Source organism: Podarcis bocagei (assembly GCF_964188305.1).
Source record: "Podarcis bocagei genome assembly, chromosome: Z".
Taxonomy (NCBI): Eukaryota; Metazoa; Chordata; class Lepidosauria; order Squamata; family Lacertidae; genus Podarcis; species Podarcis bocagei.
This window is the reverse complement of record NC_138140.1, coordinates 17553361-17567778: the sequence shown is the minus strand read 5'-3', so window position 1 is coordinate 17567778 and position 14418 is coordinate 17553361. Positions and strand designations below refer to the sequence as shown.

The 14418-nt window shown below is 47.2% G+C and overlaps 1 protein-coding gene across 4 annotated transcripts in view; it reads left to right on the top strand.

Annotated features, from left to right (window-relative positions):
- The first annotated feature begins 2078 nt into the window (after positions 1-2078).
- SH3GLB2 (SH3 domain containing GRB2 like, endophilin B2) overlaps positions 2079-14418 on the top strand; it is a 57867-nt gene continuing 45527 nt past the window's right edge. For 3 of the 4 annotated variants that reach the window (XM_081178836.1, XM_081178835.1, XM_081178833.1), the window contains exon 1: positions 2079-2375. In XM_081178836.1, coding sequence (XP_081034962.1) covers positions 2313-2375 — 63 coding nt within the window. In that variant the 5' untranslated portion in view covers positions 2079-2312. The remainder of the gene's footprint in view (positions 2376-14418) is intronic. The other variant, XM_081178834.1, reaches the window with a different exon arrangement.

Below are 14418 nucleotides of genomic sequence, written 5' to 3'. Positions count from 1 at the left end.
AGGCATATTTAAAAAGAGTCGTCATAGCATCCTCTTTTTTGCTCTTCAAAATATGGCAACCCTACTTATTGTTAGTATTATAATAACAGAATCCTCCTTTCCCCGATCCACAATAATATTCTATTGCTGCTATTATTATTATTGTTGTTGTTGTTGTTGTTGTTGTTGTTGTTGTTGTTGTTGTTGGATTTTAGCTGCCGCAATGAACAGGCCTGGGAGCCTTTTTCTGGCTTTCTAGAATTGAGTTTCTCATTAATTTATTGATTAAAGTTTGCACATGGCTAAAAACAGTATTTCTGAAATGAGAAGCCTACTTGGTTTAGGATAGTGTGTGTGTGTGTGTGTGTGTGTGTGTGTGTGTGTGTGTGTGTGTGTGAAGGGTTGTAGCCATCATTAGACATACACAGAGTGGATCTGTTGACTAACTAAGCTCCATTAATTTCAATGGGTCTTATTCAAGAGCAGCAGACTGACATGTTTTGTTGAGGCCACTACATTGTGCCCAAGGGCTGTATGTAACTAAGTCCTACTCTTATTGTTAGTCCAACTCTTATTCTGATCCAGTGGACCTAATTTAGTCATGGTCATTCTTTTTAATGTTAGTTCACTCACAGTCTACTGTGAGTAGAACTACATTGGATACAACCCCCAGGATCACAGCTCTACTTGAGAGCCCTGTTGAACTCAACTGTTTACTTCTTTGTCTAACCCAGCATACCTAGGTTCAGGGCCCTGTGTACACTGAGCATGTAGAGGTCTTAGTAGACCACAAGCTTAACATGAATCAACAGTGTGATGTAGATGCAAAAAAGCGAATGATATTCTACACTGCATCAATAGAAGTCTAGTGTCCCAATAAAGGGAAGTCATAGTCCCACTCTATTCTGCCTTGGTCTATCCTCACCTGGAAATGCTGTGTCCAGTTCTAGGTGCCACGATTTAAGAAGAATATGGACAAGCTGAAACAATGTGCAGAGGAGGGTGACCAAGATGGACCAAGATGACTTGAACCAATGGCTTCAAGTTACAAGAAAGGAGATTCTGATTAAATATTAGGAAGCACTTTCAGATGGTAAGAGCTGTTTGACAGTGGAACGGACTTGCTCAGAAGGTGGTGGACTCCCCTCCCTGTATGCTTTGAGATCCCTGCATTGCAGGGGGTGAACTGGGTGACCTTTGAGGTCTCTTCCAGCTCTACAATTCTATGATTATGGGATGTCTCCACTGCTGGTGCTTCTCAGAGTAGAACCATTGAAAATAATGAACATAAAAAGTGTCTGCTGGAACAGGCCATTGGCTCATCTAGCCCAGCCTCCTGTTCTCATGGTAGCCACCCAGATTAGGTAGTTGTGTGTCCATTAATTTCAATAGTCCTACTCTAAGTAGGGCCAGCATTGCATACAGCCAACAGATTGTGGGGGCTGCATCCTTAGGATCCCCAATGCCCCTCTTCTTCAATGCCTGGGGCGCATTAACCAATCACCCCTATGGAGGAGACAAGTGCTCATGGAAGAAAGTCCTTCATGCAGCACATAGTTAAACTATGGAACTTGCTCCTGCAGAAGACAGCAATGGTTCCAGGTTAACTTCAAAAGAGGATCAGACAAATTAATGGAGGAGAATAATGCTATTGGCAGTGGCCATACTCTGCCTACTGGGTTGGAGGCAGTAATGCTTCTGAATGCTTGCTGGAAACCACAAGAGAGGAAAGGGGCTCTTGTGCTCAGGTCCCCTTTGTGTGCTTACTGGTTGTGCCACTGTGAGAATAGGATGCCAGACAATTTGGGCCACTGGCCTTACTTCACAGCACGCTTCTTCTCCATGGCAGATAAGAGTAGGAGTTAAATTCTCAAATGCAAGTCTATCTCATACTCTGTGGGGAGCAGCAGCCACTGCACTGATTTCCTGCTTCGGGGGTTTTCCCTTGGGGGAATCCGGTTGGCCATCGTGGGAACAGAATGCTGGGCCCCTTTTGGCCTGATCCAGTAGCCAGGCTGTCCGTATGGAAATTCCTGGCCGGGCCACCGTGCGTCCTGCGCTTTAAGAGGCCGCCCAGAGGATGCCAGAGGGCGCTGATGGGTCCTCCTGGGGGGTGGGAGGAGGAGGAGAAAAGGCGTTGTGTGCACTCGAGGATCTGCCTCGTCCGCTTGATATTTATTTATTTCCATCCTCCCTAGAGCTGGGCAGGTGGGCGGAAAGGAGGGCGCAGGAGCTGAGCATCCAAGCAGGGAGCGGCTGAGACGGATGCCCCGGCAGCCTCGCTAGCACGGCCTCCTCTCTCCGCGGTCCCATTTTTTTGTGGGTGCTTGGGCATGGATTTCAACATGAAGAAGCTAGCCTCCGACGCGGGCGTTTTCTTCACCAGGGCTGTTCAGGTAAGATAAATAAAAAGCAGTCCCAGGGCATTGTTACCAGGAACTTAATTGCGCGCGGGAGGTGGGGTTCCCTCCGTCTGTTGCACTGAGGAAAAGATGTTTACTTGCTAATGTCTCCCCCCACTCCGCTTCCAGCGTTAAGGGGTTTAATAGAACAGATGCTACTTCAGTTTCTGACCTTGCGCTTAAAACTGTGTTTGCATATAAAATACACCACCCCATATAGATACAGATATAGATATTCCCAGCTGCTGTTTTTAATGAGCAGATTTTCCCAGCCTGTCTCCTACATAGAACTGCATTGGCCAAGGCACTTAAAAACTGTCATTTGAAAAATCGTAGCTATATATCCAGCCACGGTTTCCTGCAGATGGATCAGATCGGCTTCCTTTTAATATAATTTTTGTAGTTTTTCTTCTATAAGTAAATTGGTTTTGCAGCCTGGTCCCTGCCTTTGTGGGTGGGCTTTGATCCATAATCTCTGCAAACAATTTTTTACCTCTGTCTCCTAGAATCTCTGGTACTGGGGGCTTATTTAACTAATGGCTGCGTGTTTTGTGGGTAGGGGAGTGTAAAGTTCCCTGGTAGAGGGTTGAGTCTGGCAGTATTCTCCCCTCCACAAAAAACAACAACCCACACCTTGATTTATCTAGCTGCAGTCCCCTGATAATAGCAAGTGTGACATTTTATACAGTGCCTGGATTGTACGCTGTTCCTGCAAAGAGACAGATGGTTAGAAGTGAGGTTGGCCCATCCGATGACTTATGCAGCAGTGGAGAGGGCTTGATTTTAAAGCTGGCTAGAAACCTCCTGAATGGGCTTCTCATCTCCACAGTTGACCCACTATCTTTGCGGTATAAATGTGAAAAGGTTTTTCAGTAAGGGAACCTACCATGCAGCAGACTGTATTGCAGCTTTGAGGGTAAATCAACTCTACAATAGATCGGTGGTAGAGCAGCTGCTTGGTATGCAGAAGGCCCCAGGTTCAATCCCCAAAGGCATCTCTAGGCAGCGCTGGGAAATAAACTCACTGTCTGAAACCCAGGAAAGCTGCTGCAAGTCAGACGATACTGAGCTAGGTAGGCCAAGGGTTTGACTGTCTTCCTAAGAAGGGCGATAACTCAGTGACAGAGCAACTGCTTTGTGTGTAGAAGGTCCCAGATTCAATTCTCAGCAGCATCTCTAGCTAGGGTTGGGAGACTGGACAGCATTGAACTGGATGGACCAATGTTCTGGCTCTGTATCAGGCAGCTTCCTATGTAAACATGGGCCCTCTAGCATGTATCTAGGGTTGCCTTCTTACTCAGGAGTAAAGCACAAACCTGCTAAGGACAGGGCCTGAGCCTTTGCTTCTGGGATTGCAGCCTTGCTTGAGTGTAAGCCCCATAGAACTTGACATTTGCTTTGTCTAAATAAACTGGCCCAGGATCAGGGAGGCCTGTAATTTGTGCTTTATTCGGGCGCAAATGACAGGTGTGTCTGCTGCTGTTCTATCAAAAAGCGTGATGCGTACTTCATGGCCTCTTTGGCTGGAACCCTTTGAAGATACGCACTTAATTTGCCTGTCCTAAACATGTAATGTGATGAAACCAAACTGTTGTAACTCTACTTGCCCGTCTCCATTTCTTGAGAGGTCCCTCCTCTTCCTCGCCTCTGAAATGTAGATGTGTAACCTCCATAAGGCAGCTGCTGGTCTGGTCTTATAGTTCAGTATGCACATGGAGCTACATGGACTATGTGCACACCATACGTTTAAACTGCAGGACTTCCCCCAAACACTTCTGCAAGTTGTAGTTTACTAAAGGTGCTGGAGATTGTAGCTCTATGTGGGCAGGGGGGGGGGCAAACTATCATGGGAAAGCCATGTGCTTTAAATGTATGGGGTGTATGCAGCGTTAGGCCTCGTCTGTACTTGTAATTTGCAGCAGGATCATACCACTTTAAACAATGATTACTCCCCCACCCAGTTGTCCAAGGAGCTGTAGTTTACCCCCCACAGAGCTGCACTTCCCAGCACCCCTAGCGAACTACAATCCCCAGGATTCTTGGGGGGAGGAAACGTGCTTTAAATGTATGGTATGTATGCAGCCATAAATAGATTGCTGCAGGGTTTGCGCTCCTTATTTCACTTTCTTGGCTGAGACCTCTCTGTAGGGACTATTTGAAATCCCTGCAGAGGGGAGAGTTGCTGTTGTACTTGGTTGCTGCTTGGTGGCTTCCCATTGGGACATCTGGTTTTCCCCAGCAGTTGAGCTCTTTCTATGTTCATGGAATCCTGTTGGATACCACTGATACTGATATTGAACAGTAGCTGCTAGTCAACACCGCACCCTGGGTCCTGCCTTATGGTCTTCCAGGGATTTAGGGTTGGGTCCTACAGAGCCTATTGCTGAATCCTTTGGCCCGTAAAATCATGTGAGCAGATAAATTTGATGCCTTGAAGTATGGAAACTAGTGGAAGAACCTCCAACTGGGTTGAAAAGCACATAAGAAGCTTGCCTTACAAAGAGTCAAGCCACTGATCCCATCCAGCTCTGCATTGTCTACGCCATGGGTAGGCAAACTAAGGCTCGAGAGCCCAATTGCCTTCTAAATCCGGCCTGCGGACAGTCCAGGAACCAGCATGTTTTTACATGAGTAGAATGTGTCCTTTTATTTAAAATGCCTCTCTGGGTTATTTGTGGGGTATAGGAATTCATTCATTCCCCCCCCCATTAAAAAAATATAGTTTGGCCCCCCACAAGGTCCTAAGGACAGTGGACCGGCCCCCTGCTGAAAAAGTTTGCTGACCCCTGGTCTACGCTGATGGGCAGCAGTTCTTCAGGGTTTCAGGCAGCCCCATCTGGACATGCCATTGGGGATTGAACCTGGGACATTCTGCATGCAAAGCAGATGCTCTACTGCTGAACCACCACAGATCTACAGTACCTGCAATTCTCATTTAAATGACGAGGAAATGCAGTGTCTCACAATGAGCCCCAGTTCTGAAGCCTTGCAACTGCCTTCTAAATCAATCTCTTCTTAGGAGGGAGGCTTTTCATGGACAAGGTACTGAGTTCATGGTGTTGGGCCATCTTGGATAATGGCACATATGTGATTAGAAGGTTAGCTGGTTGACAGGCTCTGTTTGAGTTGGCAAGTCAGTGGTGTCAAGGTTGAAAGAATGTCCCGTTTCATTTTGTTTTTAAAGTGCAGGCTGGAGCTGTACCGTGATCTAATCTAATCTTGCCACGTTTGCTTCTGTTGTGTACTAGAGATGAAAAAGCTTCTGAGACTTGGCACATTTGTCAGCTGGATTTATTCACCTGGATGTTTTCTGGTTCACTTCTTCAGTAAATCATTGTCTATATTTTGTGGGTTTTGGAGATGCCAAATGAACCCTCTTGTTAGTCTGGGCAGGTAGAGTTGTTGTCCCAAACCCATAAAAATGAAGTCCAGGTTGGGTGTGGTAGGTGCATCAGGTGTCTTGTGCAAGAATGGGGAACCTCTGGCCTCCCAGATGTTGCCAGCTCCCTAACATTGTTCCCGATCCTTGACCATGTACAGAAATGGTCAAGCTCAATGGTGGAGCTTTGCATGCAGGAGGTCCTGAGTTTTACCTCTGTTTTTATCACCAGGTAGGGTTGGGAACATGGGTAGCGCTGTGATCTAAACCACAGAGCCTAGAGCTTGCTGATCGGAAGGTCGGTGGTTTGAATCCCCACGACGGGGTGAGCTCCTGTTGTTCGGTCCTGCCAACCTAGCAGTTCAAAAGCACGTCAAGTGCAAGTAGATAAATAGGTACTGCTGCAGCAGGAAGGTAGACGGCGTTTCCGTGCGCTGCTCTGGTTTTCCAGAAGCGGCTTAGTCATGCTGACCACATGACCCAGAAGCTGTCTGTGGACAAACGCCAGCTCCTCAGCCTATAGAGCGAGATGAGTGCGGAACCCCAGAGTTATCCGCAACTGGACCTAACGGTCAGGGGGGTACCTTTAGCTTTACCTTTAGGGTTGGGAACATCCCTTGTGCAAAAAACCCTGGAGAGCTACTGCCAGTCAATGTAGGCATTACTTAGCTGGATGGACCAGTTGTCTGATTTGGTAAAAGACAGCATCCAATTCAGCCCTTCTGTTTGTAACCATGAAGACTAGAATCTTATGTTATTTTTAAGGCAAAGGTTGTAGCTCAGCAGCAGAGCCTTTGCCTTGCACACAGCTGGTCCCAGGTTCAATCCCTGACGTCTCCAGATAGGGTCGGGAATGTTCCTTGGACAGCTGTTGCTGGTCAGTGTGGACAATGTTGAGCTAGATGGACCAATGGTCTGACTCACCCCAGGAAGGAGAGGAGGGGGCAGTAGGGCTTGTTTTGTCTTTGCTTAGCCTACCCCTGCAGAATTGTCATGAGGATAAGGGGGTTGGGGGCTATGTACTCCACCATGAGCTCTTTGCAGAAAGGATGGAATAAAAACATACTGTATTGGCCTGCATATAAGCCCCACTTCCCCCCTAAATTCCGACCATGGAAAGTGCGGCTTATATTCACGACCTTACAGTATGAAGCCAGGAGCACGGGGGCAAACAGCACCAGGAGCAGGCAAAGCAGTGTCTGCCCCCTGTCCTCTCTCGCAAGTTCGGGAAGGGAGAGAGCGAGGAAGGGGAAAGGCCACTGGCAACGTAGTACGGCTCCAATCCACCCCCCACCCCCAGTATGCAGCCAGGAGCAGCAAGGAATGGAGCAGCTTATATTCGGATATTTATTTATTCCCCCCCTCCAATTTTAAAGGTGTGGCTTATATTTGGGTGCGGCTTATATTCGGGCCAATACGGTAATACGTAGCTGCCTGTCGCTTAAGGTTTCTCTGTACAGGTCTCATGGCTGATGGTCTGCCTTTGGAGCAGTTCATATAAAGTGAAGAAGAGGCTAGTATAAATACATTTTAAGTGTTTTAAGTTTAAACATCTAAATTGTATATGATTCAACACACACATGCACACCCCAGCACCATTTCAATGTCACCTATTGAACTTGGCAGTGTTATCAGGAAATTTAAAACAGCTTTGCAAATCTATTCATAGGTCTCCTGTATTGGTCATTTTTGCCCCTCAAAGGACAGCTGCAGCAAAACCAAACTTTCCTTTTGTGAAGCTTCCAAGCTTCCCAACATGCCAGTGTGGTGCAGTGGTTAGAGGGTCAGAGTAAAACCTGGGAGACTCAGGTTCAAATCCCCCACTCGGCCATGAAGCTCACTGACTGGACCTGAGCTAGTCACTGCCTCACACCTAACCTATTTCACTAGCCCCAGATAGCATGGCCAGCAGTTGGGGGATGAGGGAGGTGAGCAACAACTGGAGGGCCAAAGGTCTGAACCTTCTACATTGGTTGCACCCCCACTTCAGTAGTCTCTGACATATGCAGACCATAGAATAGTAGAACCACAGAATTGTAGAGCTGGAAGGGCCTCCGAGAGTGATCTAAAGGTAAAGGGACCCCTGACCATTAGGTCCAGTCGTGACCGACTCTGGGGTTGCGCGCTCATCTCGCTTTATAGGCCGAGAGAGCTGGCGTTTGTCCGCAGACAGCTTCCGGGTCATGTGGCCAGCATGACTAAGGAGAGAGTGATCTAGTCCTGTTTAAAATAAACAAGTGTTGTGTAGCGCACCTGTCTGAGCTGTTTGTTTGTGGGATGACTAGCTTTTGAGCAAGTTGTTATTGCTGTTGTTTTTTTAATCGAAAGGACAAGCACCGTCTCTTGCTTCAGAGTCTGTGCAGATGATGATTTGTCTCATAGTTATAAAAAGGAGCAGATGGAGTCTGACTTACCAGCAGTGTAAAAGGAGGGTGGAGAGTGGAACTCCTGGTGTGCAAGAAATTGTGTTTTAAACCTTCCATCTCAGGGATGCGGAAAGTTCTTCTGCTGATACATTTTCATTTGGCCTACACAGAACCTCTGCCGTCCTTCGAGGCTGGACTTTTGTGGTGATGTTTTATTTCTGGGCACTTAAAAAGCTCAGTGTTTTGTACCTGGTGGAAAATGTGCCATTTAGGAGGGCTAGCAACATCTTGTCTTTAGGAACATTAGTGTGTTGGGTCCACCCTGTACTGTTTCATCTAAACTGACTGGCAACAGACCTTCTCCACCCTGCTTTTCAACCTGGAACCTCCTTCATCCAAAGCAGATGCTTTGTCACTGAGCTACAACCATTTCCCTGAAAAGCAAGGTGCTAGTTCTCATAGTTTTGAATAAAGAATTAATTGAAAACAGGAATCTAGCTCAGTATCATCTAGGCTGGATCTAGACACATCAGAGAAGTGTTTCAATTTAAAGTGTTGTAAATACAGTATAAACAGGGAAAACAGGTAGAGAAAAATGGGACTCCACATCGCCACCTGGTGGCACAATGTTATATTGCATGTACAACGCATATAAAGGGTAAAGGGGACCCCTGACCATTAGGTCCAGTCGTGACCGACTCTGGGGTTGCGACGCTCATCTCGCTTTATTGGCCGAGGGAGCTGGCGTACAGCTTCCGGGTCATGTGGCCAGCATGACTAAGCCGCTTCTGGCGAACCAGAACAGTGCACGGAAACGCCACTTACCTTCCCGCAGGAGTGGTACCTATTTATCTACTTGCACTTTGACGTGCTTTCGAACTGCTAGGTGGGCAGGAGCAGGGTCCGAGCAATGGGAGCTCACCCCGTCGCGGGGATTCGAACCGCCGACCTTCTGATCGGCAAGTCCAAGGCTCTGTGGTTTAACCCACAGCACCACCCGCATCCCCATATACTGTGTACTGTACCATAAATAGCTTTTTCTTTACCAGTCTAGCTGAGCCCCTACCCTGACAGGCAGGGGCTCTCCAGGGTTTCAGGCAGGAAACAATCCCAGCCCCTCCCTGAAGATCCCATCTGGGATTGAACCTGGGACCTTCTGCATGCCAAGCAGGTGCTCTACCGCTAAGTTACAACCCTCTCTCATTTAAAATAATGGGCATGGAGAACTTGGCTCCATTCCTGTGTGTCTGCTCTTACTTGGATACAACCCTTGGAATTATCTGCCATGTCCACACCCATATATTTAAAGCACACCTCAAATAACCCTAGAGACTGTAATTTGTTAAAGGTGCTGGAATTGTAGTGCTTTGTGGAGTACAGTTCCCAGGATTCTCTGGGGGAAAGCCATATACTTTGAAGGCATGGTGTAGATTTGACCATGGTGGTCATGGTACTTGGAATTTACATTGCACTCATAGGTGGAGCATCTGCTTGATGCAATAAACCTCAGGCTTGGCCTGCCTATGAACTGGAATGAGGTGGTGGAGCCCTAAAGTGGTAGATCGCAAGTGAAGGAAATTATTTATTTATTATTTATTTATTTATTTATTTATACCCGGCCCCTCTGGCTGGGCCTCCCAAGCCACTCTGGGCGGCTTCCAACCAAATATTAAAAACACAATACAGCATTAAACATTAAAAACTTCCCTAAACAGGGCTGCCTTCAGATGTCTTCTAAAAGTAATATAGTTGCTTATTTCCTTGACATCTGCTGGGAGGGCATTACACAGGGTGGGCACCACTACCGAGAAGGCCCTCTGCCTGGTTTGGTTCTCTGTAATCTCACTTCTCGCAGTGAGGGAACCGCCAGAAGACCCTCGGTGCTGGACCTCAGTGTTTGGGCTGAACAATGGGGGTGGAGACGCTCCTTCACATATACTGGGCTGATGCCATTTAGGGCATTAAAGGTCAGCACTAACACTTTGAATTGTGCTTGGAAACGTAATAATAATAATAATAATAATAATAATAATAATAATAATAATAATAATAAATTTTATTTACCGTATTTTTCGCCCTATAAGACGCACTTTTTCCCCTCCAAAAATGAAGGGGAAATGTGGGTGCGTCTTATGGGGCGAATGCAGGCTTTCGCTGAAGCCTGGAGAGCGAGAGCGGTAGGTGCGCACCGACCCCTCTCGCTCTCCAGGCTTCGCGGACCTCTCCTCAAGCAGCGGGAACGTTCCCACTGCTTGGGGAGAGTTGCCGGCATCCCGAAGCCTGCAAGCGCTGATCCCAGCACGTGCAGGCTTCGCGGATCTCTCCCCAAGCAGCGGGAACGTTCCCACTGCTTGGGGAGAGTTGCCGGCATCCCGAAGCCTGCAAGCGCTGATCCCAGCACGTGCAGGCTTCGCGGTTCTCTCCCCAAGCAGCGGGAACGTTCCCACTGCTTGGGGAGAGTTGCAGGCATCCCGAAGCCTGCAAGCGCTGATCCCAGCACGTGCAGGCTTCGCGGATCTCTCCCCAAGCAGCGGGAACGTTCCCACTGCTTGGGGAGAGTTGCAGGCATCCCGAAGCCTGCAAGCGCTGATCCCAGCACGTGCAGGCTTCGCGGATCTCTCCCCAAGCAGCGGGAACGTTCCCACTGCTTGGGGAGAGTTGCCGGCATCCCGAAGCCTGCAAGCGCTGATCCCAGCACGTGCAGGCTTCGCGGATCTCTCCCCAAGCAGCGGGAACGTTCCCACTGCTTGGGGAGAGTTGCCGGCATCCCGAAGCCTGCAAGCGCTGATCCCAGCACGTGCAGGCTTCGCGGATCTCTCCCCAAGCAGCGGGAACGTTCCCACTGCTTGGGGAGAGTTGCAGGCATCCCGAAGCCTGCGCGCGCTGATCCCAGCACGCGCAGGCTTCGCGGATCTCTCCCCAAGCAGCGGGAACGTTCCCACTGCTTGGGGAGAGTTGCAGGCATCCCGAAGCCTGCGTGCGCTGATCCCAGCACGCGCAGGCTTCGCGGATCTCTCCCCAAGCAGCGGGAACGTTCCCACTGCTTGGGGAGAGTTGCAGGCATCCCGAAGCCTGCGCGCGCTGATCCCAGCACGCGCAGGCTTCGCGGATCTCTCCCCAAGCAGCGGGAACGTTCCCACTGCTTGGGGAGAGTTGCAGGCATCCCGAAGCCTGCAAGCGCTGATCCCAGCACGTGCAGGCTTCGCGGATCTCTCCTCAAGCAGCGGGAACCACCGCTGGGCTCCCACGGCTTGCAGAGAGCTGCCTGTTTGGGGGCTGGGGTCGGGGGAAGCTCGGGCTGCCCCAGCCCCGCGCCTGGGGGGGAAATAATTTTTTCCCTTTATTTCCCCCCCAAAAAACTAGGTGCGTCTTATGGGCCGGAGCGTCTTATGGGGCGCAAAATACGGTATATCCCGCCCTCCCCAGCCGAAGCTGGGCTCAGGGCGGCTAACAACAATCAAAATAGTTCAACATTTTAAAACATTCATTATAAAATTAATTAAATCAAATTAAAATCAAATTAATGGCAACCAAATTAAACTCAAATTAATGGCAACCATCAAGCAAAATTTTGTGCAGATTGCCAGAGGAGGGGGTCAGGCTGCGCCCTGACAGAAAGCCTGGTGGAACAGCTCTGTCTTGCAGGCCCTGCGGAAGGATGTCAGGTCCTGCAGGGCCCTAGTCTCTTGTGACAGAGCGTTCCACCAGATTGGAGCCACGGCTGAGAAAGCCCTGGCTCTAGTTGAGGCCAACCTAACCTCTCTGTGGCCTGGGATCTTTAGGGTGTTTTTATTTGCAGACCGTAAATTTCTCTGTGGGACATACCAGGAGAGGCGGTCCTGTAGGTACGAGGGTCCTAGGCCGTATAGGGCTTTAAAGGTTAAAACCAGCACCTTAAACCTGATCCTGTACTCCACCGGGAGCCAGTGCAGCTGGTATAATACCGGATGGATATGATCTCGCAGCGAAGACCCCATAAGGAGTCTCGCCGCGGCATTCTGCACCCGTTGGAGTTTCTGGGTCAGTCTCAAGGGCAGCCCCACGTAGAGCGAGTTACAATAATCCAGTCTGGAGGTGACCGTCGCATGGATCACAGTGGCTAGGTCAGGGCGAGAGAGATAAGGAGCCAACTGCTTAGCTTGGCGGAGATGAAAAAATGCCGCCTTTGTTATAGCTGTAATCTGCGCCTCCATAGAGAGGGAGGTATCGAAGATTACACCCAAACTCTTTTTTTTTTTTTTTTTTTATATAGATTTTTTATTGCGTTTCTTTTCACAGGTTAACAAATTTGTTTACATGGCAACATACAAGAAACATTTTTTATATATATGTATATGAAGAAAAATAAACAAAGAAAAAATATTAAGAAACTTTCCTTAACGTCCTTCAACAGTCCTTCAACTTTTGGACCTCCTCACATCCTCTCAGCATTGCATTCATTGTTCTAGCCAGTTCAGCAATTTGTTATCTTGTTTCCCATCTTATTATACCTTTAAATATATTATGTTACCAATTTCAAAAATTTGTAATTTAATTTTAAAACTCTTAATAAACATAATATTTTGTTTCAAATGTGTCTCGTTTTTTCCATCAATGCTTACTTTATCATTTGCTTAAAATAAAATGCAGAAGCATAATGTTTCTTAATCGTGCGCTATCTTAACATTCAAACAACTTATAATGTTTTTGCAAATAGTCCTTAAATTTTTTCCAGTCCTCCTCCATTGTTTCTTCGCTCAGATCTCGGATTCTGCCAGTCATTTCTGCCAACTCCATGTAGTCCATCAACTGCGTCTGCCAGTCCTCCAGTGTGGGTAAATCTGGTGTTTTCCAGAACTTAGCGATGAGAATCCTAGCTGCTGTGGTTGCATACATAAACAAGGTTCTGTCCTTCTTTGGCACCTTCCGGTCCACCATGCCCAGGAGAAAGGCCTCTGGTTTCTTAGAAAAGGTATATTTAAATACCTTTTTCAACTCATTATGTATCATTTCCCAAAAGGCCTTTACTTTCGGGCAGGTCCACCAGAGGTGAAAGAATGTCCCTTCTGCCTCCTTGCATTTCCAACACTTATTATCAGAAAGATGATATATTTTAGCCAACTTGACTGGGGTCATGTACCACCGGTATACCATTTTCATAATGTTCTCTTTCAAGGCACTACATGCCGTGAATTTCATACCGGTGTTCCATAACCTTTCCCAGTCCTCAGACATAATGTTGTGTCCTACATCCTGTGCCCATTTAATCATAGCAGATTTAACTGTCTCATCCTGTGTGTTCCATTTAAGCAGCAAGTCATACATCCTTGAAAGTACCTTAGTCCTTGGTTCTAGTAACTCCGTCTCCAGTTTCGATTTCTCCAACTGGAAACCCACTTTTTTATCCATTCTGAATACCTCTTGAATTTGAGCATAATGTAACCAATCTCGCACCTTACCTTTTAGTTTGTCCTGGCTTTGGAGCTTCCAATTATCTCCAACTCTTTCAATCAATTCCCAATATTTTGGCCAATAGGCCTCCATATTGGGCCTTTTTTTTAGAAATCTTAGCTTCCACAGGTGATAACCACCTTGGGGTCTTACTTTCTAATAGATCCTTATACTTCATCCAGACGGCAAAAATTGATTTTCTGACAATATGGTTTTTAAACAGTTTGTGAATCTTCGCCTTGTCATACCACAAATATGCATGCCAACCATACACATTGTCAAACCCTTCCAGATCTAGGACATCGGTGTTTTCCAACAGAAACCAATCCTTCAACCAGCAGAAGGCTGCAGCTTCGTAGTACAACCTTAAGTCCGGCAGGGCAAATCCCCCTCTGTCTTTTGAGTCGGTTAGTATTTTAAATTTTATTCGGGGCTTTTTGCCCTGCCAGACAAACTTAGAGATATCCTTCTGCCATTTTCCAAAGCATTCCATTCTGTCCACGACCTGAAGGGTTTGAAATAAGAATAACATTTTTGGCAAAACACACATCTTTATAGCTGCGATTCGGCCTGACAAGGTAAGTTTCAATCTTGACCATATATCCAAGTCTTTTTTGATTTCCAACCAACATTTTTCATAGTTATCTTTGAAAAGATTTAAATTTTTAGTGGACAAGGATACTCCCAGGTATTTCACTTTTTTAACCACACTTAACTCTGTCTCTTTCTGATACCCCTCTATCTCTGTAGGTGTCAGATTTTTAACCAAAACCTTAGTTTTTTGTTTGTTTAACTTAAATCCCGCCACCCGACCAAACTCCAGGATAAGTTCCAAAACTCTTTTTGTGCTAGATTCTGGCTC